Here is a 26,147-nt window from a genome sequence, read left to right on the forward strand (position 1 = left end):
GGAGGGCGACTGGCCGCTCGGTAATGTGGACGAATGGGCAGTGAGGCCGAGACCACCCAACCTGTCTCAGTCTCCCCGAGCTGAAAACGCGAGTGCAGCCTCCGCTTCCCCGAAGAACCAACGAGCCCATCCTCTCCCTTCAACTCGAACACAGGGAGGGTGGTGAGGTGCAGGGGTGAGAGCTCTGGTGTCTGTGCCTACCATTCTTTCCCTTTGCATGGTGGGGGGGATCCTTGTTGTTCTTCTCCCCCGCCCCCAACTCCCAACTGCTCCTGGATTCTAAAGCTGCTTCTGTCAGCTTGAGCTAAGGAGCGGTCACAAAGCGTTTAAAAAAATCAAGTCAAATCAGCACACTGGCTCCCTCATTCCTCCTTCTTCCAGAAACATGACAGCCCGGCTGTGTATGAAATATCACACCCACAGGTACACAGACTTCCAGCTTCACCTCCTGTCTACCCAGGACAACTAACACTGTTACTAAATAAAGTCTGTCCAGACATGGGCATTAGGCCCTTGCAGCTTACCAAGTCCTTTATTTTGAGAGAGAGAGAGAGAGAGAGAGACGGACGGACAGACACAGACATGCCCTTAGTCTCTGGCATTTCCCTGGGAGGTGTGGGGATATTGCTCCTCAGAGTAAGGTCCAGTAGATCTGACACTACCTCCCTCAATTGACCTCAGACATCCAATCCAATCCCTAGCAATCCCTAGTCCAGGTGAGGATCCTCTGTATAATTTCTGCACTGAGCCGACAGTTCTCAATCAACATGCTAGGGAATGGTCTAGCACAAGCCACACAGACTCAGAGATTCTCTCGGGCTTTTCTCTGAACAATTTCAAAAGGGCCACAGTTTCAAAATCAATTTCTACCTCACCCCTGTCATTGGCATGCATTACTGGCATGAGGAGATAAGGCCGTATGAACACCAAGAAAGAGTACTTGTGGTTCTCTGCTTTGAAGATGTCTCTAAACTTTACCATAAACTCTAGAAGAGGGTGGTACAATACGGAAAACGCCATTTAAAAAAAAAAATCAATTACTGGTCATTCTAAGTCTTCTCTGATATCATGACGGTAAGAAGGGAATAGAGGGACCACAGAAACACGGCTTGAATAATCCGTGTGGGGAATCTTTGTAGTAAACTGGCAGCGACACCAGAGACTACCCGACGTCATTTCTATAATAATGATTAAACGAAGTGGAAACCATCTAGCCAGGGGCGGAGGCAAGCTCCCTGAAAGGCTGACGCAGAAGGACTTCGGAGGGTTCAGGCCAGCCTGGGCAACTTAGTGAGACCCTGTCAAAACGAAAGCATGGGGGATGAGCTCGGGGCAGAGTGCTTGCCAGGTGCGTACAGACACTGAGTTCAAGTCCCAATCCTTGCCCTGGGGTGGAAGAAACAGGCCAAAACTCGGCATTATATGATAGGGCAGGCTACAGTAAGTGACTGTATGCCATTCCTCTGTGTGTTACAGACGTTAGAATGACTGCTATGAAAAATCAGAAGTACAAATCAGAAGAGATGAAAGGTGCATTATACTCTGTTCTAGATAAACCATAAGCACCAGAGGGGGGAAAAATAGAAGAAAGTGATTATCATATTTAGGTAACAGCTTTGTGATTAATTTTCTAAGTTTATTGTGTAGCTACATTATTTTAAATATTATAATTAAATGGCTCAGCATTTAAATTCAGCTGTCCATGAAAAGATGAAAAGTGGGTATTTGGATCCATGCTGGGCAAACATCAGGGGTGATTTTTTTTTTTTTACTTTGCTGCTTAAGGCAGGGTTTTTGTTTTGTTTTGTTTTGTTTTTTGTTTGCTTCCTTTTTGGCAGTTATGTCATATGAAAATCTGTTAAATCTCAATGAATCCGCCACAGGCAACATGCTGGGCTTCTGGCAAAGCCAAGGGACCAGAATGTGGTAAGGAGTCAAGGGGAGGCAGGCATGGTGCGCAGCACGCTATCTAAGGCGAGGCAGGTGGGATGCTGTGACCGTGAAAAGCTGGGGAGAATCCCTACGAACTCCAACGGGACCCGTACAGACTCAGTAGCTAGGAGTCGGGGTCGCCCCACCCAGTGAACCCCACAAAGACCAGCATGTCGCTGTTACAGCTTCAGAGGTTCCTAGAGTTCAGCTTCCTGTCGTAGCCTCCTAAATCGTGGTGGGTGGGCCACTAAAACTGACAAGGACAAATCCCGAAAGGAGGTGGCCTGACCCCTGCTTCTCTGTCTCAGGGCATGAGATTCCTCTACATTCGAAGGGGAAACGTGGCCATCGTGCATGACTTCTTCAGTGGGGGAAACCATGTATGATGGAGACACCAACCTTTATATACACTTTGACCTTATCACATTTGTCTGGCAAGTATTTAACTTCTAAAAATAATTACCAGTAAGTTTTATTAACTATTAATAATTTGTAGTAAGGTATTCCTCTTCTACTCATCAGAAGGAACAGAGGAGGAAGGAAGCTCATTTGAATTCACCAAAGTTTGCTTGTAGCTTTCTTCCCCTCCCCAAATTTTTGGAGACAGGGTTTCTCTATGTAGACCAGGCTGGCCTTGAACTCAGAGATAGGCCTGCCTCTGCCTCCCGAGTGCTGGGATTAAAGGCGTGTGCCACCACCATGCTCAACACTGGCTTGTAGTTTTCTATAAAAAGTTTTATGATGTTTAAACACATCTGTTGTTAAGAACAGGGACCACTGGCAGGCTTCTGATGTGTGGAGTGCGTGGGAACACAGCATCTCAATGTCACTCTCTAACTCATGGGGAAAAGATTCTTCTTGGAACAAATTCTTCCCCAATCTCAATCTCCACTCACAAATTCTGAACCCCCCGAGTCCCTGAAATGTAAAAGAAAAGACAGTTGTAGGTATAGCCCCATTGGACAGAGGACTCCACACAACACGTGTCTGTTTCTCATCTAGTGCCATGAGCTGTATGACGCTGAGGCCAAGTAAGGCAAGGGTTTGGCACCTTGGGAGAAACATGGAGAAAGAGAGCAAGAGGAACCTTAAGGTCCCAGTCTCTGGCTTCCTCAAAACACCAGACAGGAGATCCACTTGCAATCGAAGGAGACTGAAGTACTGGCAGAATTCATTTCTGTGTTCCCATGCAAATTTCATCTTCCCTTTACTTTAACTGGCAGTGGGGCTGCTGGAGTGGTGGACACTTCTCCAGTGTGGGCCAGCTTCCCTTTGGCCAGAGTTACTACCTAGATCCTGAGTAGGGACTGAGTTGTCCATGTGACTTGGAAGTTCCTTCTCCATTATCCCTCTGTTACTATGTCACTTGAAGGTGATATTTAGCAATGTGTTGAGCTTCTTCCTTTGTGGGGTCCTGGGGAGAGCCCACTGAGGGTCCGGGATACTGCCTGACATTTGTTCCTTGTAGATCCAGAGTCCAGAGGCTGTCACCGCCCCCACTTCTCAACATCAGACTCGTAGCTGGAAGTACCACTGACAGCCCCTCCATCTAAACTTCCATCTCCCAAACCAGCAACATAATGGAGGAGCCAATTAAATGATTATTAATTCATGTTACTTTCCGTAAGCCAGAGGTTCTCATCGCCTTGTGTTCCGTAAACCAGCTTGCCACCTGCCCCAGAAATTTACAGCAATCTTTTATCTATCTCCATTGACTAAGTGGGAATTTTTTTTTTCCTCACACAACTTCACATTAAAGTGTTTGAGTTGGGACAGCTACCCCAGCACACTACACACAGATGTTTCTGTAGATCTGAAAATGGCCATTCAGCCCAAGGTTCTCTCTCGTTAAAGGGAAGGTGAGGTGTGCTCCTTCCTTTCCTCAGCTCTTCTCCGTCAGCTGCTCGCAGACCTCCAACTCCCTCTCAGCAGCACGGGTGCCGTGTCTCTAGAAGGACTTTGTGATCTTCATACTGGCAGTGTGAGTGGGGCTAATCTTGGCGTTAGCTTGCAGCTCCTTCCCAGGGGACGAGCCGGGCTTTCTGACTCTGCTGCTCTGTAGAGCTACTGCGCTTGATAAGTGGCCAGAGATCTGGCTAAACTCTCTTCCTCCGCTACTACAGAGAACAACATCCCTTTAAAGAGTCTGCTTTGTTGCCAACTGTCTTGAGGCGTGCACAGTTCCTTCTGCCTCCAGCCGGGCACTTAAAGATGCTTTAGAGGGTTGGGAGACCTCGAGCGAGCGAACAGAAGCAGGCCTGTGAACACCCAGCAGGGGAGGACCTGCACACTACTGCTAAGAACTGGAGCTTCTCCTCCATGCCTCAGTCCAGCCTACTGAGGCATCTCCTTGGGAAGGGCACCCCAGATCATGGTGCTCTCTAGAAAGCATGTCTCTAAAAAGCATGTTCAAGAACGAGGCCATCCGCCCCAGGGTAGAAGACAGTGTCCACACTGGTTCAGCATGCCATACGGATCTCAACAATGTAGACTTCGTGTTTCTAGAAAGACCTTTCAATGAAGTTTTGAGTTCCTTATGGATGGGTACAACTGTTACTTAAGGAGATTAATTTTTCTCCATCAACTCAGCTACCAACAAGACAGGCCAGCACTTGGGAGACTCTCAGACACCACTGTTCCCTTTCACTTTGAAATAAGCACTAGTTCACAAGAAGCTTCCAGGACAGTGCAGGTACAGAGAAGGCTGTGTATCCGTGTCACATCTCTTGTCACTGTGACACTGCCTCTCTGGCCAGCAGCCTTCCCCCGCCCCACCTCTAATTCTGCCATCCATAGCGGCATCTGCCCAGACCTAGCATCTGCATCTCTTCTAGGCACACCCCCATCTTTAGGCAAGCTCAGTGCTCTCTGGGTAGAAGGGGCTCAGAACTTAGCGTATAAATATGTGGCCTTTGCTCTCATCTCTGGGGTTGCAGCACTCTGGTCCTGGAACTCCACAGAGTGGGTCCAAACTCCTTACAAGGCTCAAAGGCTACTGGCTCCAGGCCCTACCTGCAGAGGCTCTGATTCTGTAGGTCTGAGCCCAAGAACGCATTTCCAGTAAGTTCCCCGGCGAGGCCAGTGTTCCAGGGACCACACTTGGAGAGCAGCTGTCTGGGTCAGCGCTTGTTGTCACTGGTAAGAGTCATAACACGTTCTGCTCTAACTTGGATTAAGTTAGAGTCTGACAAGCATGCGCAGACCTGCCAGTCCATCTCCAGTGACTCTGACAACCTGAGACTTTAATTTGGGAAGAAGAGGCAGGCCTGGTCTCAAAGCCAAACGCCTCTGCTGGAGGTGAAGGATTACATATAGTTGTCCTCCAGAGAAACCTTCTCACTCTAAGAGCAAATGCAGACACATTTCCAAGCCAGAACTCTAGAAAGCGTCGCCTCCATGCATTGGTTCTGTTTGCTCTGGAATTCACAATGACAGGGTGCCTGGAGAAATCTTCCTTTCCACAGGTCCTGGAAAAGCAGGCAAAAGCCTGTAGGCTTTTCTCACTTTGCCCAAAGGGGCAGTGCTGGCCAAAGTCCCCTAAACTTCAACCCTGGGGGGATACACAGACGCACATTAACTTCTATTTACACGAGTTTGTCTCTGGAGTGGAGATCTGGCACATCCTGAGCTGTGGGGTCACTGTCTTCCCTGTAAAGTTGCCTCTCTGGAGAACACTGGGAGCCTCACAGTGGAAGGGTGGACCCATGCTAACTGGTGGATGCCAGGGCAGCTGCTTGCTTGTGTCTTTGGGGAGAAAACAGGGCTCCATTCTACATCAGAGGCATCAATCTGCTGTCCTAATTCCTTGTTGAAATATGCATAAGGCTGCTTAACTACGCTGATTTAAGCTCCCAAAAGGACATCTTGGATTTCTGCTTGCAAGACACCTTGCTCCCTCTGTGTCGGACTTGTGAATGAACACTAGTCTGGGCTACGTGATAAGACACTGATTCAAAAACCTAGAACAAAACATCCAAAACTCAATGGAAACGCAATTCATGGGACCAGGCCAAAGGTAATTAATGGAAGTCCTTTAGTCTTCATAGGCTCAAACATCCTTTAGGTTAGCTGGGCCAATCTCTGTGGGTTCCACGTTTAGATCCCAAAGATGCAAATATAATCACACTCTCCCAGTGTTTTCCTAGTTCAAACCTAACATCCTAGGGTTTTGACTAAGTTTTATTAATGAAATCACACCACCTTAGGAATGTGTCCATGATGACAGAGGAACCACCACACGAAACTTCCCCTTAGCATTTCAAAGCACCTTTCTCCTCAACCCTGGTGCAGCTTTGTCAGGAAACGGAAGTCATTGCCCTTTTCTAGCACTGGGGAGGCTGTCAGTCATCTATCTCTACCCAGCAGACTGCCTGAGTTTTCACGGTCTCTGTGTTTGGCTTGCTCACAGCATCCTAAGCTGAGGCTATGTGATGTGTGCACAGGGGAGGTGGTTCCCAGGCACCTTTGGGGGAGGGTTGGGCACTGATATTTTCCCACATGCTTTTTTGCCTGGGCAGAGTTCCCTTGACAGGAAGTTACTAGTCTTTACTGCCAGAGAATAAGGCACAATAGTCAAGGTTGCTCACACCTGTATCAGATCCCTGCTGGCAGACTATAAGCATTTTATCGATTACACTGAACTTGTAGTTACCTCCACTCACAGGGCTTCCAGGAGACTACCAGAAGCGGAGGCCTATCTCAGGGTCTAGCATGCTGGAAAGTCTCAGACACTTGTTACAGTGGTTTCATTTTTAGAAGTATCTGGGAACTAATAGGAGCCCACGTGTGGCTGTGAAACCATATGAAAGAGAGTCCTTGGTTTTAGGACAAGTGAAAGCATCCTAAATGTGGTTTTTCTGTACAGCAATGTGAAACACTTCTGCTCCCCCAAGGGCTGGATGCCCTAAACACAAAGTAGAGTCATTTATATTTCAAAGAGCTCATGCCATGCTGTTTAATTAACAGACTACTGAGGGCATTTCTGAGCAGTGCTAAGCAGCACATACAAAACTCAGTAGATGCCATATAGTCACCACCCTTCATATACACAGCTGACAGTTATGTGATACCTTAAAAAGTACAGGACTTGCAAGGTCTTCTCCACTTTTCATATAATAAGGGAAAGTAGCTGTATTATATATTCTTCCATTTGTAAGGTAGAGGGAATGGATGTCTGACCCAGAAGGTTAAATAATCCACTGGTATGTCATGGAGAGCTGCTTACAGCTCTGACACTCAGGAGTTCCTAATCTATAGGACACAGCTCTCTAGCTGCAAAAATCAAGATAACAGAGGACCCAGGGAGAATGGTTGTGCCTAAGAAGAGTGATGTCCCTTGAAGTACTGGGGTATGCAGTGAAGAATCCTGCTATGATTCTCACAGAAGACCTTCACGAAATCTGAAGCTCAAATAAGGCAGAGAAGATCAACGGGCCACCGTCTCAGAATCACAAGCACGTCTACAAGTATTTCCTTGTGTGTGCATGTGTGTGGAGGCCAAAGGAAAACAGGAGCTGTCATTTCTCAGGGGCTATCTTTCTCTGGCCTGCAAGGTACCAAGTAGGCTAGACAGCTGGCCAGGAAGTCCCAGGGATTCACCTGCCTCCACCTCCCTGGAGCTGGGATTATAGCTACATGCCCCACACCCAGGTTTTTTTAAAAAAAACAAAAAAAAACAAAAAAAAACATGGGCTCTGAGGTTCCAACTCAGGTCCCTTGTACTCACAAAGCAAGCCTCTGCTGGCTGAGCTACCTTCCTGACCCCCTATCAAAAGTGTTTTCCACAGTGATGACAATGAGTTACTCCTTTATTTATATGCCATGCCCCTAATCTATACCTTCTACCAATTCCCATTACATTGTGCCATGATTATCTGATTACACATGACACTTCTTTTACAAAGCTGCTTACATTTTTGCATGTCTACATACACACACACACACACACACACACACACACACACACACACACACACACTCGCTCACACTTGCTCAACTGATAGGGTCTTACCACTTACGACTTAACAATGTAAATTCTTACTGGAATTCAGGCAAGTCTAGCTATGTACCACACCCTCTATCTATTTTTGCTTACCACCATAAAAATAGTTGGTTTGTTTTCAGTTTTGTGAGACAGAATTCTGCCTGCAATGACTTACACAGCCAAGTTCTGCTAAAAGTAGTCTGAGAATGGAAAGGAGGGTGGGGGTACAAGTGGACCCTGGAGAAGCTGACAGCTACCCAATTTCTAGCCCTGTGAAAATGAAAACCCAGTAACAGTTCCCACCAGCAAGGACATGAGCCACCAAGAGGCCATGCAAACAAAGCTCCCAGCATTCCTGCATCCTACTAGACCGCAAAGGCAAACCAACTCTGGGGTGCGGTAGAGAAGGAAGCAGGAGCCAGAATGATACAAAGCCAGGCTACTTCTGTAGAGGTGCGGGGCTGGTGAATGAGATGCTTTCTGGTTGGCTGGCCATTTGCTCATGGGGCACTTCTGTTACTATCCATGCCACACTGGGCTGTGATGACCGCGTAACAGTTCACAGTACCATGGGACTCAGTGAGGGTCTGCAGTCTCTGCCATCCCACCGAGAAGCGTGGGCTTGGTGCTGTCGGACCCACAGAGAAAGCCTGTGTACCCAGGCCCGTGCTATATTAAAGACCCTTTACCCAGGCCCGTGCTATATTAAAGACCCTTTACCCAGGCCCGTGCTATATTAAAGACCTACACAGTAGCAAGATCTTTGGGGAAAGTTATTAATGACCTGACTTTAGTAACTAATATTCTTGAGGTCTATACTACCTTCAGCAATGCCTCCTCTGATTAAACATCTACGGTTCCAGAATTTGAAGTTCTGGAATTTGGTTCAACCTGCTATTTTACAGGTCTGGAAACTGAAGGTCAAAGACCTAAAGGCAGGCATGGACATGAAGGACCATGGCTTCTGACATCTGCTACCCTGGTGCTCTGCACAACCCATGTTTCCTCTCAGCACATACCTTGCTTTGTCTCTATGCATCTGACTGAATTAAAAAAGGAGGAAGAGGAGGAAGGGAAGGGAGGCAGCAGGGGAGGGGGCCAGAGGAGGAGAAGGCAGCGGCCCCTTCCACTCTGCGACAGATTCCGTTTTTTGGGCATTAAGTCCCCTTTACTACAGCATCTCTATTTATACAGAGCTGTAAACAACAGAGAAATGGGCGGGCTGGTAAGAGATTTCCACCAGGATGTGCCTGACCTGCTTCCCCCCACCCCCCAAACTCAGTAACTGGAAAGGCTGTGGTTCCACAGGAATTATTCATATGCGGCAAGAGCCGTGCACTATACATTTATGTTAAACATGTCAAATCCGATTGAAATCATGCCTGCCAGCACCATAGTCCATAAACACACTTTCCCCTCCTGGTCGCCCATTAATACCTCCTCTAATAGCAATCTCCCATAGATTCAAATCATGGATGCTCCGCTGCACTAATTGCTCCATGTTAGGTGAGCATCATGGATTAAAAAAGGTCCCTTTGGGCCCTTTCTCCAGAAAAGAGAAAGCACTCAACTGCACTTCTAACAGAAAATTTAACAAAAATATACACGGGTGCACCAGTCAGATATTTTTCAGAGCATCACCATGCCTCTGTTTTAGGCTGAGCTGGTGCTCCGCCCCCTTTTACAATGCACTAGCATCCCCTGGTCATCCTGTCTCAAGTCCCCTTAGCCAGACTCTGGTGCTCTGTGGCTAGAGACCATGGTGGCTAGAGCCTTTCAATAACCATCTCACTATGGTTCTTTGCCAACAGTTCAATCTTGTCCCCTAATTATTGGTGATAAAGCACCACATTAATTGTATATCACTTAATTTATAGCAATTAATGATTGACTTGGCTAATCACAGCATTAATCACTCTTCAATGGGGGACACTGGGGGCTCTTCAATCTCAAACGCTCACACTCAAACCCACTCCGGCGGATGACAGCAAGAGGTCATGTTCAAGTTTCAAAGGAGAAAACCACAGAGTTGGACAGTGGAAATGGCAGTCCATTAGCAGACGCTCGACTTCCAAGAGCCTTCCCATGCTTTCCTGCCCCACCCCACCCCCACTGGCCTGCGTGTTGACTAAACATGACCCTGCTTTTCAATGGCTTGTAGATGTGCTCAGTACCACGGAGCCCACGGGTGGCTAGGGCTGGCGGTGTTACTTGACCATTTTTCACAGAAAGGACACTCCAGGCATCCATAACTAAGTGCCCCGGCCAACCGTTACTCATGAGTTAATAATAGCCTTCCTAACTTCACACCCAGAGCCCATTCCACGTCAACAACCTGCTTCCACTGAAGTTGGTTTTATCAGGTGTGTGCACACTCGGCACACAAACATGTCAAGGTGCACGTGTGGGGGTCAGGGCTGGTTTTCTCCTTCTGCTGTGTGTGTGTGTGTGTCGGGAGGGGGGGGTGTCCAGGGATGGGACTCAGGTCAGCAGGCTTACTTGGCAAGTGCTTACTGGCTGAGCCATTTCGCTGGCCCACTACCCGGCGCGCTCCCAGAGGACGATCCCGGTCATTGTGAACATGCTGGAGCTACCTGTGTTGCCATTTTCCCTGTACAATTTTGGGATCCACTCCTTATCCTCGGGTCCCAGAGGTCAACCAGATCAAGTGCTTAGACAAAGACGCCATTCCCAGGGAAGGTGGCAGAGAATGCTGCTAAGAGTGGTTTCTGTCCTAAGTTCAGGAGAGCAGGGTTCGGTTCTCAGTCTGCCTGTGTACCTTCTGTACCCTGCCTGAGCTTATTCAGCAGAAGCTTCCTAGCTGGCAAAATGGCAGAAATGGGAGGGTGGCTGTCTATACGCTATTTCATAGAGGAGGGTGAGAATCAGCAACAGAACAAAGTAACTAAAATCTTCTTCAAGATTATCCATTCCTACACAAACCCCCAAACGACATAATCAATAGCTGGGAAAAAATGCCAATTATCCAGACCTATTTGAAATATTAATTTGCATCAGCAGCAGCAGCCACTGATCATCACAACAAATTGTGAAATCATTGTTTACTTGTTTGTGGGGAGGAAGCAGTCCCCATCACGCTTAATCAGATCGCAACAGCTCAATTTAGGGAGCAAACGAAAGATATGTAGATTTTATTTTTAAATTACTATTTTTTTACAAAATACTAAGTATCCAAAAAGAAGGCTTCAGAAAGGATGCCGGTACCTGTATCCATTCCAAGATCAAATTGGCCCCAAGTGTGTCAAGAAGGCCTGCCATTACAAACTCAGATGACATGGCCAGAACTACGCTTCAGGTCAGAGGAGGGTCATCTGAAGGGGTCGGCAAGGAAGCCCACCTTCTTCCTTTACTTCTGTGCATTTGGCAAGATGTGCCCCTGAGATGCTGTTTCCTCTCCGTCTTCTGGAGGGAAAGAGCGAGAGGTGGGCCCGCTGCGTGGATGAATGCATACTGGAGAGCCTTGTCATGGACATGAGTTCGATGGTTCTCCTTCTACGCCTTTTAGTGGCCTCCTGGTTGCTGAGCATGTCCACTGGCGTGAAGGTGGAAGATGGTACTCACTCTGAATCATCAATACCGAACCAGTTTTGACTGAACTGCCCTCGACAAAGCCTGCCCTACCCAGGTTGCACGGATGTGAAACGCACATGCCAAGCCGGCAGTGCTGGGTGTCACACACAGCAGGAACTTTGCAAGCAGTCATCCTTTCATAATGTCTTTGGCACCCACATGGGATGCAAGCAACATACACACCGAATATCAGTGACCAGACCCGGCTAAACTCCTGTACGCCGCTCCTGCTAACTTTTCAAAACTCCTAGAAGCCTCCGTGGTGGGGCGTTGGTTTCATAATCAAATGGAGAAGCCAGCTACTGGTGTCCCTCAGGCTTCCTGAGTGACTAGTTAACAAACTCAGGACACAAAGCTTGCCATATGCCTGGCCTTGTTCTGAGCTTTCCTATATTAAGACAACAGGATGCTGGACACTATATACTTAACTTCTATCTCATTTAAATAGGAAGGCACAGAAAAGCTAAGAGGCTAAGCACTGTCACGCAGCAAATGGCAGGGTCATGACCAGAAACCAAGCACCCAGATCATGCTAACACAGGTGACCTTGAAGGTCATCGGGGCCTTCAGAGTGTGTCAGTGAAGTGTGCTCCCTCGGGGCACACGATGCTTGGTGGCTGTCTACACTGTCTACATCTCTCACCTTAACAGTTTAGTAAAAACTAGGGACTCAGTAAGGCCAAGGTAACACAGGTAGAAACACCCCTTCCCACATCCAAGGGGGCCTTGCTCACCGATGACCGCCCCTTCCTCCCTGGCTCTCCCTCACAAACCCTCCCAAGGCATCTGACGCTGCCCCTCAGTGATAGATACAGCAAGGTCAAACTGGAAACGCCACAGAGCCTACTTCAAAAGAGGACTCTGAGCCACTTGGACAGTGAAATCTACCTGGCGCGCCCCTCTGCTCAGTCGGCACCCCATCCTTTGCTCCCAGGAATTAGCGAACCCCGTGGCACGTCCCCTCCCCATGCCTGTCCTTCTTGCTACCTGGAAGCCTCCCACACTTTACTTTTCTAGGCCACACAGCCCTGATTTCTGCAGGCTCGTCAGAGGCAGGACTTCTCAGCCTTCAGTCATTTGCTTTCCTTGTTTAAATAATGAAGGCCAACCCCCAACCCTCAATATGATTTAAGAACAGGCCTGCCTAGCAAAGTAACAAAGGCCTAACCAATACAGACTCTAGAAGGTAAATATTTTCTTTAAAAAAAAAAAAATCAAGGAATTCTAATACTGAGCATGGCGTTAAGAATTAGAGGTTGACCAAACAGAATAATTTCTGTTGCTTGTCACAGCATTTCCTGTTAGCGTTGTGGTGGTGTCTGTGAGACTTATCTGCCCAGTAAATCCTCTCAGAAATGCCTCAGCTCCTCCTCCAAACCCCTGAGCCTTCCTTCTGTCTCAGCTCTCCTCTCCTCAGGACAGAGATCCTGTCATCTTGAGAAATGGCCGTTCTCTTCTCTCGGCACTGGCTTTTCCAGAAATAGCACTTCCTGTCCTGGCCTCTTCAATTTGTTCAGCTTTTGCTAAAATGTCCCCCTGCCGGACTACACCGCTGTCCCCCTGCGGACGCTAGCCGTGGGCAAGGGGAATGCTGGGAAGAGTACGTAGGCCCGGCCCAGGTCCCCAGATGCAGAACAATGCCCACCCTTCACTGCCTCTGGTAACCTTGAGGCTGAGAATCAAGGGTGACCTCAACCAAGGTCCATGTGACAAACGTCTTTGATGGGTCTTCAACAGAAGAAGGAGGACAAGAACAAGGCAACAGCGCTGAGCAGCTGCCCAAGAAACGGGACCTCAAAACTTCAGACGCCTGGTGCTCAATAAGAAGGGTGCTTAAAAAAGAATAGGGAAAGGAGAAAGAAAAACAGGGTATGAGGATGCTTGCCTTTAACCCTGGCAGAGGCAGGTGCATCTCTGCCAGTTCAAGGCTAGCCTGGTCTTTATAGTGCATGAGATCCTGTCTCAAAACAGAAAGAAAAAGGGGGGGGAGAGGAGACCTAGTAAAACTCCCTCTGGCAAGCCCAGGGCCAGCATCCTTCTGGAAGAGGAGATGAAGGGTGGTGGGTCTGCTCCCTGAGTGCCAGCTCCATTTCTCCCAGGCCTGGGGCCCAGGATGGCCATGCACACTACCTGCCCGCTTGCTTTGGCCCTCCTCGCCGCCGCCGCTCCCTTGGTCTTTGGCCAGCTCCTCTGGGTCAGCAGGTGCATCACTGGGTCCTTCGGCATCTTCAACGGCTTCTTCTGCAAGATGGGAAAAGCAGAGATGTCAAGGATGAAAGCTGGGAAGGAGATGAAGGACTCCTAGCCACCCCACCCCCCAGGCCCAAGAGTTACCAACCACAAAACACAGATGTCAGGGGCTCTGCCCTTCCTGTCTTCCTAGTGGCCCAGTGAGGCTCTGAATAGTACTAGCTGTGTGACTGTTAGGTCCTTCCAGATAGGCTGAGTGCCTCGCCTGAGCTCTCTCCAAGTGAAGCCGTCACTTAGCTCAGGCTGGAGACTAGATCAGACCCAGGGGCCAAGTCCTCACTGGCCTGGCAGTGTCTACACACATGCCAGGTGACAACAGGAGTTCCTGGAGTCACTTACAGTCTCGAGAGTCACAGAACATCGGTGATGTGTTTTATTGGTATAAGAAATTCTAGAAGCCAGATGGGAGAGGCAAAGGGGTAAACATCATACAGCGGAAGCGCTGCGTCCCAAACTAGGCCAGCCAGGAAGCGGAATGGCTGCCCACGCTGAGGAGAAGGAAAGACACTGTGGTGCTGAGGTGGGGATCAGTCCTCTGTTCTCCTGAGCCGCTGGGTCACCAGCCAACTCATGCATTTAAAGAGGGTGAGTTAAGAGGAAGAAGAGGGCTGGCAGGATGGCTCGGCACGCTGCGAACCTGGTGGACTGAGTTTGAGTCCCAGAGTCTCCAGAAAGACAGGAGGAGAGAACCAGCCCCAGAGAGTTGTTCTCTAACCTCCAGACATGTGCCTTGGCACAGGCACCCATGCGGGTACATCACACACACACACACACACACACACACACACACACACACACACACACACGCGCGCGCGCGCGCTTTTTAAAGACTAAAGCAAACACTCAAGTTGAAAACCTCCTAACATGACGAGGAAACTGGCGTGCACCTCCCTGGGTTCAGAAGTGTGAGAAGACACACACACTCCTACCCCGTCACAAGAAGCCCAGACCAGACTCAGCCGGAGCCAAGACCAGGACACAGTCTAGATCCCAGGATTCTCTAAACACAAGCCTGTTTTTTCGGTTGTGTTTTGGAGACAAGGTCTCACACTGTGGCCTAGGCTGGCCTCGAACCTACCTTTACATAATTCAGGTGTTACACCCCTGGACCTCCCCAAACTAGCCTCTAAATTCTCTCCCACAGATGGGGTAAAACAGTCACAGTAAATTGATCTTTAGGGGCTTCCAGAACACTCAAGGCCAGAAGGATCATTCTAGAATTGTGTTTTCTTAAGTCTTGTAGAAAGATGATAGAGTGCTGGTGGCTAGCAAAATGAAGAACGCTCTTTCTTCCTTACAACAGCAGAGAGCCCCAGAGGCAACTCCACGGGTCCTGCTTACTCCATGTGACCTCGGGGCTCTCTCTCTGTTTCCTGTGGGTCTTTGTTGGCTCACTGAACAGCAAAGTTAACAGTCTCCTGACCTTACTCTTAGTTCGAACAGACAAAAATCAGGCATTCACGGCTTGACATTCATTAGATATACCGCTCAATATCAACACCATAGAGTCTTGGAGAGGAAAAACAATGCTTAAACATGAGAAGGGTAAAACAAGAAGTTGTACCAAAAGACACATGTGCCATCTAATGTCTAGGTAGAATGTTCTCTGCACGTTTTAGGCTTTTGATAAGACGGTTATAAAATTCATCTTTAATGGGAATACCAGCAATAAGTTAACCAACATTAAATTGTGCATATGCACACTAGCTAGGTATCTTAAATATGTGCCGTGGCGCAAATCACCTGCAGGACTGATAAAGTAACTACATGGGAGAGGGCAGAGCTGGCTCAGTGGGCACGTCTCTCTGGCCCACACACCCATCATCACCTCAATCGACAGCTCCCCCTACGGTGATGAGCCAGGCACCAAGGCATCTCTCAGCAGAGGTGGTACATACCTACTGGGCCACCAAAGCCAAGGCCAGCATCTGCAGCTAGCTACCAGGGCAGAGTTCAAAACCGTCACCCGGGACCGGTGCCAGGGCTTTGGAGCTGCCCAAGCAATGCCATCCAGGAGACAGAGGCTGTGAAGTGTGAGCAGGTCACGGAAGCAAGAATATGTGAGGAACACTCTGGAAGATGCTGCGCGACTATTCCGAGATCCCTCGCTCTGAGCCCACCTAGGCCCTGCCTGCCTGCCTTGCTTGCTCCGTGCCAACAGAAAACAAAGGTGGCTATGTTTCAAGAAGGTGGTGGTGGGGGAAGTAAACTAAAGAGGTTACTTTACTTCAGGAGGTTGTTGTTTCTGTTATTAATCTTGTTTTTTCTTCAAGATGTAAATCCATTCTTAAGTTTCTAGGCTTTGTTTTATCATCTGTGACTTATACATTAAGAGAAAACTATATGTGTACTCTAGGAAGAATGGTTAAGGAACTTATGAACAAGTCAGATCCTTTTACAGGGGATCAGTGTCCTCGCCCCAAGTTTAAAACAACAACAACAACAAAAAAAAAAAAACCCAGGTCCCATTCAGCCAAATAGGAGTCTCTGCAGTTCCACCTGTGACCTACAGGTGTCGCCCTCTGCATGGCAAGGCCCAGGAGGGGCAGCTGGCTAGGAAGCAGACAAGTCTGGGCTGCCTAACCTGAGCATGTGGAAATAATATACGGCTCTAAGTGAAGGGTCTAGTCCTGGGGAAATAAAATAGAACATTCACAAGCAGTTACACCATCTGTCTTTACACCATCATCATCAACAGCGAGAGGGGGCAAAGGCTCTTTAAGATGGATGAAAGCCCAGGCTGACGACACTAACCGGAAAACCCTGAGAGCTGAATACCAAAAAAGGTAGAGAAAATGATTAACAAACAGGGCTACAAACTGCAAATCCGTCTGGACAGCTCAGGCTCATGATGCTTCACAGACAGGGTGTGTCTTCACTGGTCCCTCAAGTGTCATGCCAGCTCTCTCTCTCACCAACCCACAGGGAAGGGTGGGTCGCTCTCCGGGCCCCTGGACGTGTGTGGTGACCAGGGGCGCAGCAGCCTCTGGATCGGAACCAGAGCCTGCCCACTGAGCTGGGGCTGCCTGCTAGCTCCTGTTCTGTTCCGGGCCGTGCATCGGATACCCCCGCGTGCTGACAGAGTGCGGAACGGAGCGGCAGCTCCCCCGCCCCCCCCCAGATCATTCCGACCCTGTGCGGTGGCAACCCGCCGGGGTCATCACGGAGGCCATGTTTCTGGTTTCCTTTCTCCAGTATCAGCTGCTGACAGACGGTGGGAACAACCGAGGACGCCGCGGGCTGGCGATGGGCTTTATCTGGAAAATTCTGTCCTTCGCTTGGAGGAATAGGTTGTCTTCCTCCAACCAACACTCTCAACAGCCACCACGCCGCCCTCAGAGCTCAAGCAGACACAACACACCTGGTTTGAAGGAAATGGTATGTCACAGCCTCACTGGAGCACAGCAGGAATGCTTTCTCAAGGGTGTGGCAGGGTCTGGGAAGGTCACCCCCACCACAGTCCCAGTCCTCAGAAGACGGTAGCAAGTCCGAGGCACCCCAGACAATTCTGGTTTGAAAAGATAACCTGAGGAGGGGTCTCTAAAACCCTGCAGGAGCCGAGCTCCATGGTCCTCCAGTTAGAGTAACCCTCCCGTCTGTCTACATCTTCAATGTGGAAGGGGAACTTTACTTTTTTTTTTTTTTTTAACCTGAATCTCAGGCTGGCCTCAGACTTGCTGTGTAGTGGAGGTTAACCTTGATTGTATAGTCCCCTGCCTCCATGTCCCAAGTGCTGGGATTGTGAACACGATGGAACCAAGCGCTCCATGCCTGGTAGGCAAGCTCTCCACCAGCAGGAGCTCCACCATGGCCCAGAAATGGAAGGAAATCTTGAAAACTAACATGGTCTTCCAGTAGTGCCCTCTGCCTTTCACTGCCACATAAAACATGGCCTAGGGCCTCTGAGCAATCTAAAAATCTATCTTGTTTTGTTTTGTTTTTCCAAGACAGGGTTTCTCGGTGTATCCCTGGCTGTCCTGGAACTCTGTAGACCAGGCTGGCCTCGAACTCACAGAGATCTATCTGCCTCTGCCTCCCGAGTGCTGGGATTAAGGGTGTGTGCCACCACCGGCCGGCAAGAAACCTGTATTTTTACTACCTCTTTTTTTTACAACTCCCAGGCCAGCCCTCTAATGGCCGAGCCATCCCAGCCTGCTCCTATGCTCTCAACTCCTGGTGAGAGGCAGAGCCCGGCTTGTTACAAATTCCTGCAAAAAGACAGACCCTAAAGGAAGCAGTTTAGAGTTTTGAGAGGAGGGACCACAGACCTAGAAAAACCTCCCACAAATTGCTCTCCCCAGGCCCTGACAATCAACCTCCTGATCAAGGTGACTACAAGATCCTCCTGTGATTTCTCCAGAGGGAGACGCGTGTGTCAGCTGCCATTCCCATGGGGATTTTAAGAGTTTCACGAACAACCTGGAAGTTGGTGTTGTGGAAGGGGTGCAAGGCGGAAGCCAAACCCAGAAAACAGCATCATTACCAGGTCAGCGTTCCACCAGAGCAAGGCTCCCCCAATATGTCTCCCCCGAAAGCATTCCAGTTTGAAAAAAAAAAAGGTACCGTTTCCCCCCAAATAATGGGTCGGTCGAGTGACGTGTCCACTGGGGGTATTTTACACATCGCTTACAGGCTTGAAGGAAAGGGGAGTCAATCAATGATTAAGACTAATCCCTCTGTTCCTACCTCTTAACAGGATAATGTAGATTAATTCAAACCTGACAAAGCCCCCACAGTGCCTCAATATGATAGAAATTTGGAAATTCTCCGAAGAATCAGGGTGTCTGTACCCAAGGCTCTCACACGAATGTGTTACTTAAATAACACACCAATCTGTGATCCCCGAAGAATGAAATTGTTCATTCCCTTTTATGGGGGGGGGGGGATGCTTGGGAGGGTGGAGGGGGGTAAAGTGCGTTTGCCTGTCGGCAGGCTCAAGAGCTGAGAAACATTAGCTGTCATGAACCACAATCAAATCAGGTTTGAAATATTTAGCAGTGGCTTGGAAAATGCGACGGCGAGCCTCTGACAGGCGAGGTGTGCAGACGCCCGCTTTCCATTATAATGGAAATATCAGGCCTGTTCTGAATATGTATAACCCAGAAAAATGTATTGATTTTTCATTCGGCATTAAAAAAAATGAAATAGCCTGCAGCTGTCAAAAGCCTTTTGTTAAAAGCCCATCCCTTCCTGGAATGAGGTTTACCAGAAACAAGTTTTAATTGTATATGGGACCTCTTCTTTGAAAAACAAAATAACCAATCTGCTTACTTTGAAGGTAGGGTTAAAGCTTTGCCTTTCTCCCATTTGCCACCTAATTAACCCAAGGAACAACCACCTAGGCAGGTGGGAAGCACCGCACACACTGACCAGCGGAAGTGACGAAGTGACGCAGAGGGTGGCGGTCAGCAGGAGGGCCTTGAGCTACACTTCGTCAGTCCTCCTGTCCCTCTTCCTTGGGTGGAGGCCCTGGACTCACACGCTATATGCCCCCACCAATCACTTCTGCTCTTTCAGCCTTGGTTGGCACAATGGCAAGGCGAGGGTACAGCCTAGTGTATCCAATCCTCTTGGCATTTTCTTATCGGTGGGAAACCTCTACTGGGTACAGACATCATGCAAAGCGCACATGCTTTATTTTGCAAAAGAGGTCAAATCCGCAGCATAAAAGATGACCACTTGGCTTCAAAGAAAATCCCCGTGTTAAAATTCTGATATACAACAGAAACTTGTACCAGGCTGCAATGGGCAACGCTGATCGACAGACAGCTGTTCTGTCCTCAGCTTGTTAATTCTAGTCCTTGTCTCCTCCCTCCGATCTAATGGTGATGACACAGCAAGCTATAGCCCAAGGGTGGAGCAGAAAACCACGTCATTCTCCCTCCTGGACACTTTGGCATCTTCCCTGAAAGGTGACCAAAGACATGACCAGCAGGGGACTCTCCAAGGCCCCTGGCCCGTGTCTGTAGTGCACTGTCACACTCTGATCCTGAGAGAGGCTACCTAGCAACACTCCCAAACGTGGTCTCTTCCCTGACTACTCACCGCCTCCTTCCATCCCCAACAATCTGTCTGGAAGCTGCCTGAGGGGCAACTTGGAGCAATTAAGCACTCTGGGTAACAATTCCGCCACTCCACAAATGTTCCCCGGAAACCAAGTGGCCTGCCCACCACAATACAAATCCTTGTTTTCACATCACGTCCTCAGCCTCTCAGCAAAGGGGTACACATCCTCACCCCCACATGGAGAGCAGGGCATTTACACATCTACCTGGCAGTAGTTACCCGAGGGTTTTATTTTTTTTTTTTAAACTGCTGAACAACTTTGTTTGATTTTGTACTACTTATAGATTCATCAAGGAAAATACCAACAGAGGGGGAGGAGAGCCCCTAGAGGGAGAACTACTGTAGTCCTGGCAGGAAAGCTTAAAGGCAGAGCCAAAAAGAGGCAGAAGGGGGCTCCCTCTCCAGGGGCACCATTGCCTTGACCATTTCTCACATTTCTACCCAGTTAAGTTCTGCTAGGTTTGCCAAGGACTGCCCTGTACCCGCAGGGAGAACTGTCCGGACTCAGCCTAGTATTCCTAGGCATCATTTTCTCACCTTGGTGGTTGAAAAAAGTAAAGAAAAAAGACACTAGTCAAACTCATGACACGTTGTTTACACAAAACCACCTTCTCGGAGATGACGTTTATAAACACATTCCAGCCCACCAGAAGCCAGGAGGACATGGACAGGAAAGGGCCGGGGGGAGAACAGGAATGGGATCAGACGTGTGCCCACTCTCCAGTGAGAGGCTTCTTCTCCTGTGGGTCTTTGAAGTGACTGTTTAACTTAGCAACTCTCTGCTCTGTGCAGGGCTCATTCAGCCAAGACACCTGGGGGCCACACCTGGCGTTTCTGGATGCCCCTTGAAAGGCTTAGGTATAGGGCTACCACCCTCCCAGAGGCCTCTCAGAACAGCTCTGTGGAAGGTGGACCATGAAGGAATCCAGCCTCCACGCCACCGCCCTGACCTCCTTTCCCACCCCCACCCCCACCCCCACCCCCACCGACCTGCCTTTTGGCATCGGGCTGGAAGAATCAACACTTGGAAGGCAACTCTGGGTGTTATTAAAAATGACTAATTGGGGGATAGAGACCATTTATGCTTTTGTATATCTGAAGATCCTGCCGCTGTTTACAGAAGCGAGAAAAATGGGGACTGTGCGGCAAGCAGCAGCCTGGGAAGGCTCCTCTCCTCGCCTTCGAACTGACTTCACTGACGCAGCCCCGGGACAGAGTCCTCGTGGGTCCGGAGCCCACGGCCTTGCAGAGAAAATTCCCCTCTCGGAGCTGTCCCTCCTGCAGGAGCAACACTGAACGGAGTTAAGAATGCTGCCATTGTGTGGCCAGGACGAGCCCTGCCATTTTTCCTCCCCCAGGCAAGGCCACTTGGTCATTTGAACTGTTTGTCAAAACCACACTAGAATTAAGGGGGTGGGTGGGGGTCAAGAGAGGAGAAAAAGGGAGGAAATGCCGGGAGCCTGCGCGGCACCGGGTCCCATTTATCTGCAGGCTCAGTGAAAGCACCTGGGCTGCCCCCTGCAGAATCCCAGAAAGGATGAAAGCGGATGTGCGGGGACAAAGCACACCGAACCGATGTGCTGCAGACTCGCCTGGTGGCTATTCACCGGGAAGGTTTCAAAAAAATAAAATAACTAAGAGGTGTGAGTTCCAGTTTGTAAAATACAAGCCCAGCTCTGAAATGCTCTCCGAACGCACAGTAAATAAGAAGCCCGGCTCCAGCCCAGAACTCCGGAGGAAACTGAGTTCAGCGGAGATTAGTTCCTTGGGCTGTCTACATATAGGGCTTCTGGCTGTGGCTGCTACTTTCACACATGAAATGTAAAAAAAAAAAAAAAAAAAAAAAAAAAAAAGGCAAATTCCCTGAGCATGTTTGTAGCGGAGCGTGATGTGATTGTGTTGTCATTTATGGGAAATAATCGCAGACCCATCTCTCCCTTTCCCCCCATTTTCCAGTCCAAATAACCATGAAAAATTACACTTCAATGTCAGTGCCACGACAAAGGAGAGACGCTCTCTGGGAGCTCAGTGGATTTGCGGGTTTTTGGTTTTGGTTTTTGTTTTCTTTTCTCCTTTCTTTGGGGGAAAAAACCCTTAAAAAAACAAACAACAAACAACAACAACAACAACCTACCTACCCCTCCAGTCATACTTTGTTTAAAAACATGATCTAACAAATGCGTTCTGACACGTATCTTTCTCGTGCTCTCCTTTCTTTTAAATGGCATCTTGCACAGTTTAACCTCACACCAAACTGGAATATTCTGGAAAGTAGGGGCAGACAAAACAGAAGGTCCTTGATACCGAGAGAGGTGCCCCTCTCCAGGCAGTCAAAAATAAAGCCACTGGGAGAAGACACTGATTCCAGCTCAGCATGCTACTTGGGAAGAGAGGGCAGAGGCAGGGGGTTGCAAGTCTGAGGGTCCCTGGAGCTGAGGGAGAGATGAAGGTCTAGATGGAAGGGGGGGGGGAGGACTTCACTTCATTCATCAGACACCAAATCATTTCACAGACTTGAACACATCATCCATAAAGTATGGGGGAGCGGGTGTCAAAATTAGGAGTGCATAGCCACCCGAGGGATGCAGATGGGGAGCCTCATGGATGGGTACCAGTTCCTTCCTGCCTGCCCCCTCTGCAGAAAGGGACATTTTTCAACAGAAAAGATCTGCCTGAAAGCTTTTTAACATTCCAGGTGTGAGGCCTGAGCAGTCCCCACAGCATCTGTCTTTCAATAACACCCTGCTTCAAATAAACACTGCCAAGCCTCCATGGTTGAAGAGGAGAAGACAAGATAGATAAACACACATGAGTGATAGAGTAAATTAAAGTGTGCGCGCGCACACACATACACATACACCCCCCCCCCCAACGTTTTCCATTATAGAAGACTAGTATGGCCTTCAGAGTCAAAACTGACTTACTGGAGAGAGAGAGCTTGTACTTAATGCAGAAAGGCGGGGCTGGGAGGTGGGGGGTAGGGGTGGGGGGTAGGGATGCCTGTAAGCATACTCAGGCATCTGTGTCCAAATGAAGGTGTGTGGGAAATGAACAGGATGTACCAGAAATGATATTAAAGGCAGGTGATTAGAACCTAATGGGCACACGCAAAATCCTTGAGGGATGGCTCTCATGACGGGAACAGCGGCGATGATGGATGCCACACGTACAGGAACCAGAGCACGAGCTCGCTGGGCAAGGGAGGGCGGGATAGCTGCCGTGCAGGACAGCTGCCGTGCAGACCCAGCGTGTTTACAGGACCAGGGGAGGCATGATCTGACCACGCCCAAGGGAATTATGGACTTTTTAAAAAGCAAATTAAGAGAGAAAGTAACAGGTAAACATTTTGTTTCCGACCATTGAGACAAATAGTACAAAATGGAGAAAAGCAGAACCCTGACTGCAGAGGTCTGAGCCACAGGGCACACAGATGACAGACCTGGATTCGATTCCCAGCTTGTTTGTCACCTTTCTCTTCAGTCCATCGTGCCTGAGGAGTCTAACCCTTCAGAAAGCAGCTTTACCCCATGAAGTGAAGAACTCAGACGAAAACATTCGTCCACTTCCACCAGCGGATGGCAGAGCAGCAAGGGACTGACTGTCAATGAGCTGCTTCTACAGGATCATAAGCCACTTACACGGACAGCTGGTAAAACAAGCTGATTCATAAAAACAGAGCGCAAACAAAGGCTCACACTTGCCAAACCAAATCTGACAGAACAGAAATCGGGCCAACTTCAGTGGGATTTCACCCAGAGAAACACGGGCAACACTCGCTGCTCTTCCTTGGGCAGACCCAAGTGTGTGCAGAGGAGGTCAACGCATTTGCAAGGCACCACATACCACAATGCAACAACGCCAGACACGTGGACAGGCAGACCCTGGAGGTAACCTACAACAGACTCCTCCATCTCCCAGTACCTGGAGAACCTTCAAAGAACCATAACACACGGCCTGGCTGCAAGCAAAGAGGCCAGCTCTGGAAGGCGATCTTACGGCCAGCTGACATTCGAAGACACACTGCCATGTATAAAGTCAAAACCTAGGTCATTCTCTCGGACCGTCAGGTCTCTACTCTGAAGCAGACGGGCAATAAGGGAGCAACAGGTTTCGGTTGACAATTCCTAAGACAGTTGAAGGGAAGCAGGAAACTGAGGTGCAGGGGAAAGTCCAATGTTTTCTGGCTCAAGCGCATTCCTTGAGTCATGGGGACAAGCAGATGGGGTGCCTAAACTGTCGTTCTTGACACAGCAACTTCTGCGGTTCTTCTGTGCCAATGGGAGAAAGAAAATTCTTGGCTCCTCCTGTGGAGGAACTTTGAAAGCCATACCAATAGTTCTACCCAAAGTCTGTCTTTGTTTTGTTTTGAATTTGGATCCTATACAATAAAACTAATTTTCTAGGATTTAACAAAATGCTAACCCATATCCCTTTCACAGAGATGCTAACCCACGGCAGCTCCTCCTCTGTTCTCCCGGAGGTACTGTGTTTTAAACCAAGCCTTAAGATTCTGTTCATCATCCAAAAGGGCGGGGGGGGGGGGGGGGGCGCGGGGGGGGGGGAGATTCTGTTCATCTACTTTGGTTTTCCTCTTAGAAAGAGCTGAGGAGATCTAACGGCAGGTTAGGCATGCTTGAAAAGCAACGGCTTCCATTCCCTGTCCCCGGTGTACACAGCACTACATCTCAAAGCACAGTGACACGAGCGATCATCAATCACAGCAAACACTACAATCGATGGTGGTCAAAACTGAGGCTTACGCCCATACGCTACACTGGCGGGGTCATTGGAAGACTGGACCCTTGACACCAAAGACCAAGCACAGCCATGAGGAGGGAGATGACTTGGGTAGAAAAGTACAGTTTTGTGACAAAGAACTGGTACTTAATACAGGTATAACCGACCTGTGGAGGTTTGTAGCACCACATTACATTAAATTTGAGGTGTAGAGATCCTTCTCTGTAAGCAATGGAACAGGGAAAATGTTCTAGAACTCTACTAACAGGGAAACCCTTCACACAGGATCCTCCCCACTTTTTTCCAAGTGCAAGATAGATCCTTAGCACACAGAGAGTAAGGAACGGAGACGGCAGAGCAATCAAAGGTGTCGTTTCACTGTCTGGCATGGGCTTGTAGGAAGTGGGGGAAATAAATACAACCAAACGTTCAACGCCGTGTCGGTGATGACGACGCCCAATGAAGCGGACAGATGAAGTGAACCTCCCACCCCTTACCAAGCACCACATCTCAGTACAAAGGGAGGGAAATTGGATAATAATCAATGAGGGGAAAAAACAGCAGAGTATGTTAAAATGAAGACTATGGGTCTAGAGAGAGAGCACGATGGTGGAGACTACTTGCTGCTCTTACAGATGACTGGGGTTTGGCCCCCAGTACCCGACCCGGTGGCTCACAACTGGTAACTCCAGTTCCAGGAATCCAGTGTCCTCTTCTGGCCTCCACAGGCACTCTATGCACTCAGTACACATATATACATGCAGACAGACACTCATACATGTAAAATAAAAGCAAATCCCCCCCCCATTACGTATATGCTATGATAGAGAAAACGCACTGGTTTCTCTCCAAAGGGGGCTAACCTATGAATTGACTCGGCTACGAAGTTCGCTCAAGAACTTCGGTGAAAAGTCGGAAACAGGAAATATCCTGAGAGAAGAGGAGACACTGGAAAGAGGCTGGGGGAAGAATGCTGAGAAGCTGAAAACTGGTGCCCAGCTCCAGGACTACGGATGTAAATTTTAGGTAGCCGTATTTGAGGTCGAGCAAAAATCAGAGGTTTTCTTTCACATTTAGAACATCAAAAGGGGTAAGTAAGCAGGGTAGTCCAAACAAGGAGACAACACCTGCTGTTCAAGTGTGAGACCCTGTGGAGGAGAAAGGGCCGCTTGCAGAAACCTGGTCACCCAAGGGCTCTGCATTTGCTCAAAGGAATTGGGTTGGAGGAAGTGACCTTGAGAGCCTTCGTTTTACAGACTAAGAGATGGATGGACCAGTGAGGGAGCCCACAGGAGGAGGGAACAAGTGCTCAAAGGTCATGTGACCAAGGAAGTGGGCTGGCCACCCTGTTTCCTCCTCAAAGGCTGCCGCAGGGAGACAGAGTCTCAAGTTGGCGCTGCAGTTGTTCTAAGCAATACCCGACTCTTCTCAATCGTTTGACATAAAAGACAAGCAAGAAGAAGCAGCAAGCTTACCAGAAACAGAACCAAAAGCCTGCGCTCAAAAACAGAACTGACCCCTAACATCCCAGATACCTGTTTCTAGGCAAACGGTATACTGCTCCCTCCCTGCCCAGTGGCAGAATGAC

At 48.9% G+C, this 26,147-nt stretch overlaps 1 protein-coding gene across 1 annotated transcript in view; it reads right to left on the bottom strand.

Annotated features, from left to right (window-relative positions):
* Zfhx3 (zinc finger homeobox 3) overlaps window positions 1-26,147 on the bottom strand; it is a 167,549-nt gene that overhangs the window by 31,352 nt on the left and 110,050 nt on the right. Inside the window, 1 exon segment of the mRNA XM_052729394.1 lies at window positions 13,637-13,747. Coding sequence (XP_052585354.1) covers window positions 13,637-13,747 — 111 coding nt within the window.

Source organism: Peromyscus californicus, unplaced genomic scaffold, assembly GCF_007827085.1.
Source record: "Peromyscus californicus insignis strain IS unplaced genomic scaffold, ASM782708v3 Scaffold_8__1_contigs__length_139910024, whole genome shotgun sequence".
Lineage (NCBI taxonomy): Eukaryota > Metazoa > Chordata > Mammalia > Rodentia > Cricetidae > Peromyscus > Peromyscus californicus.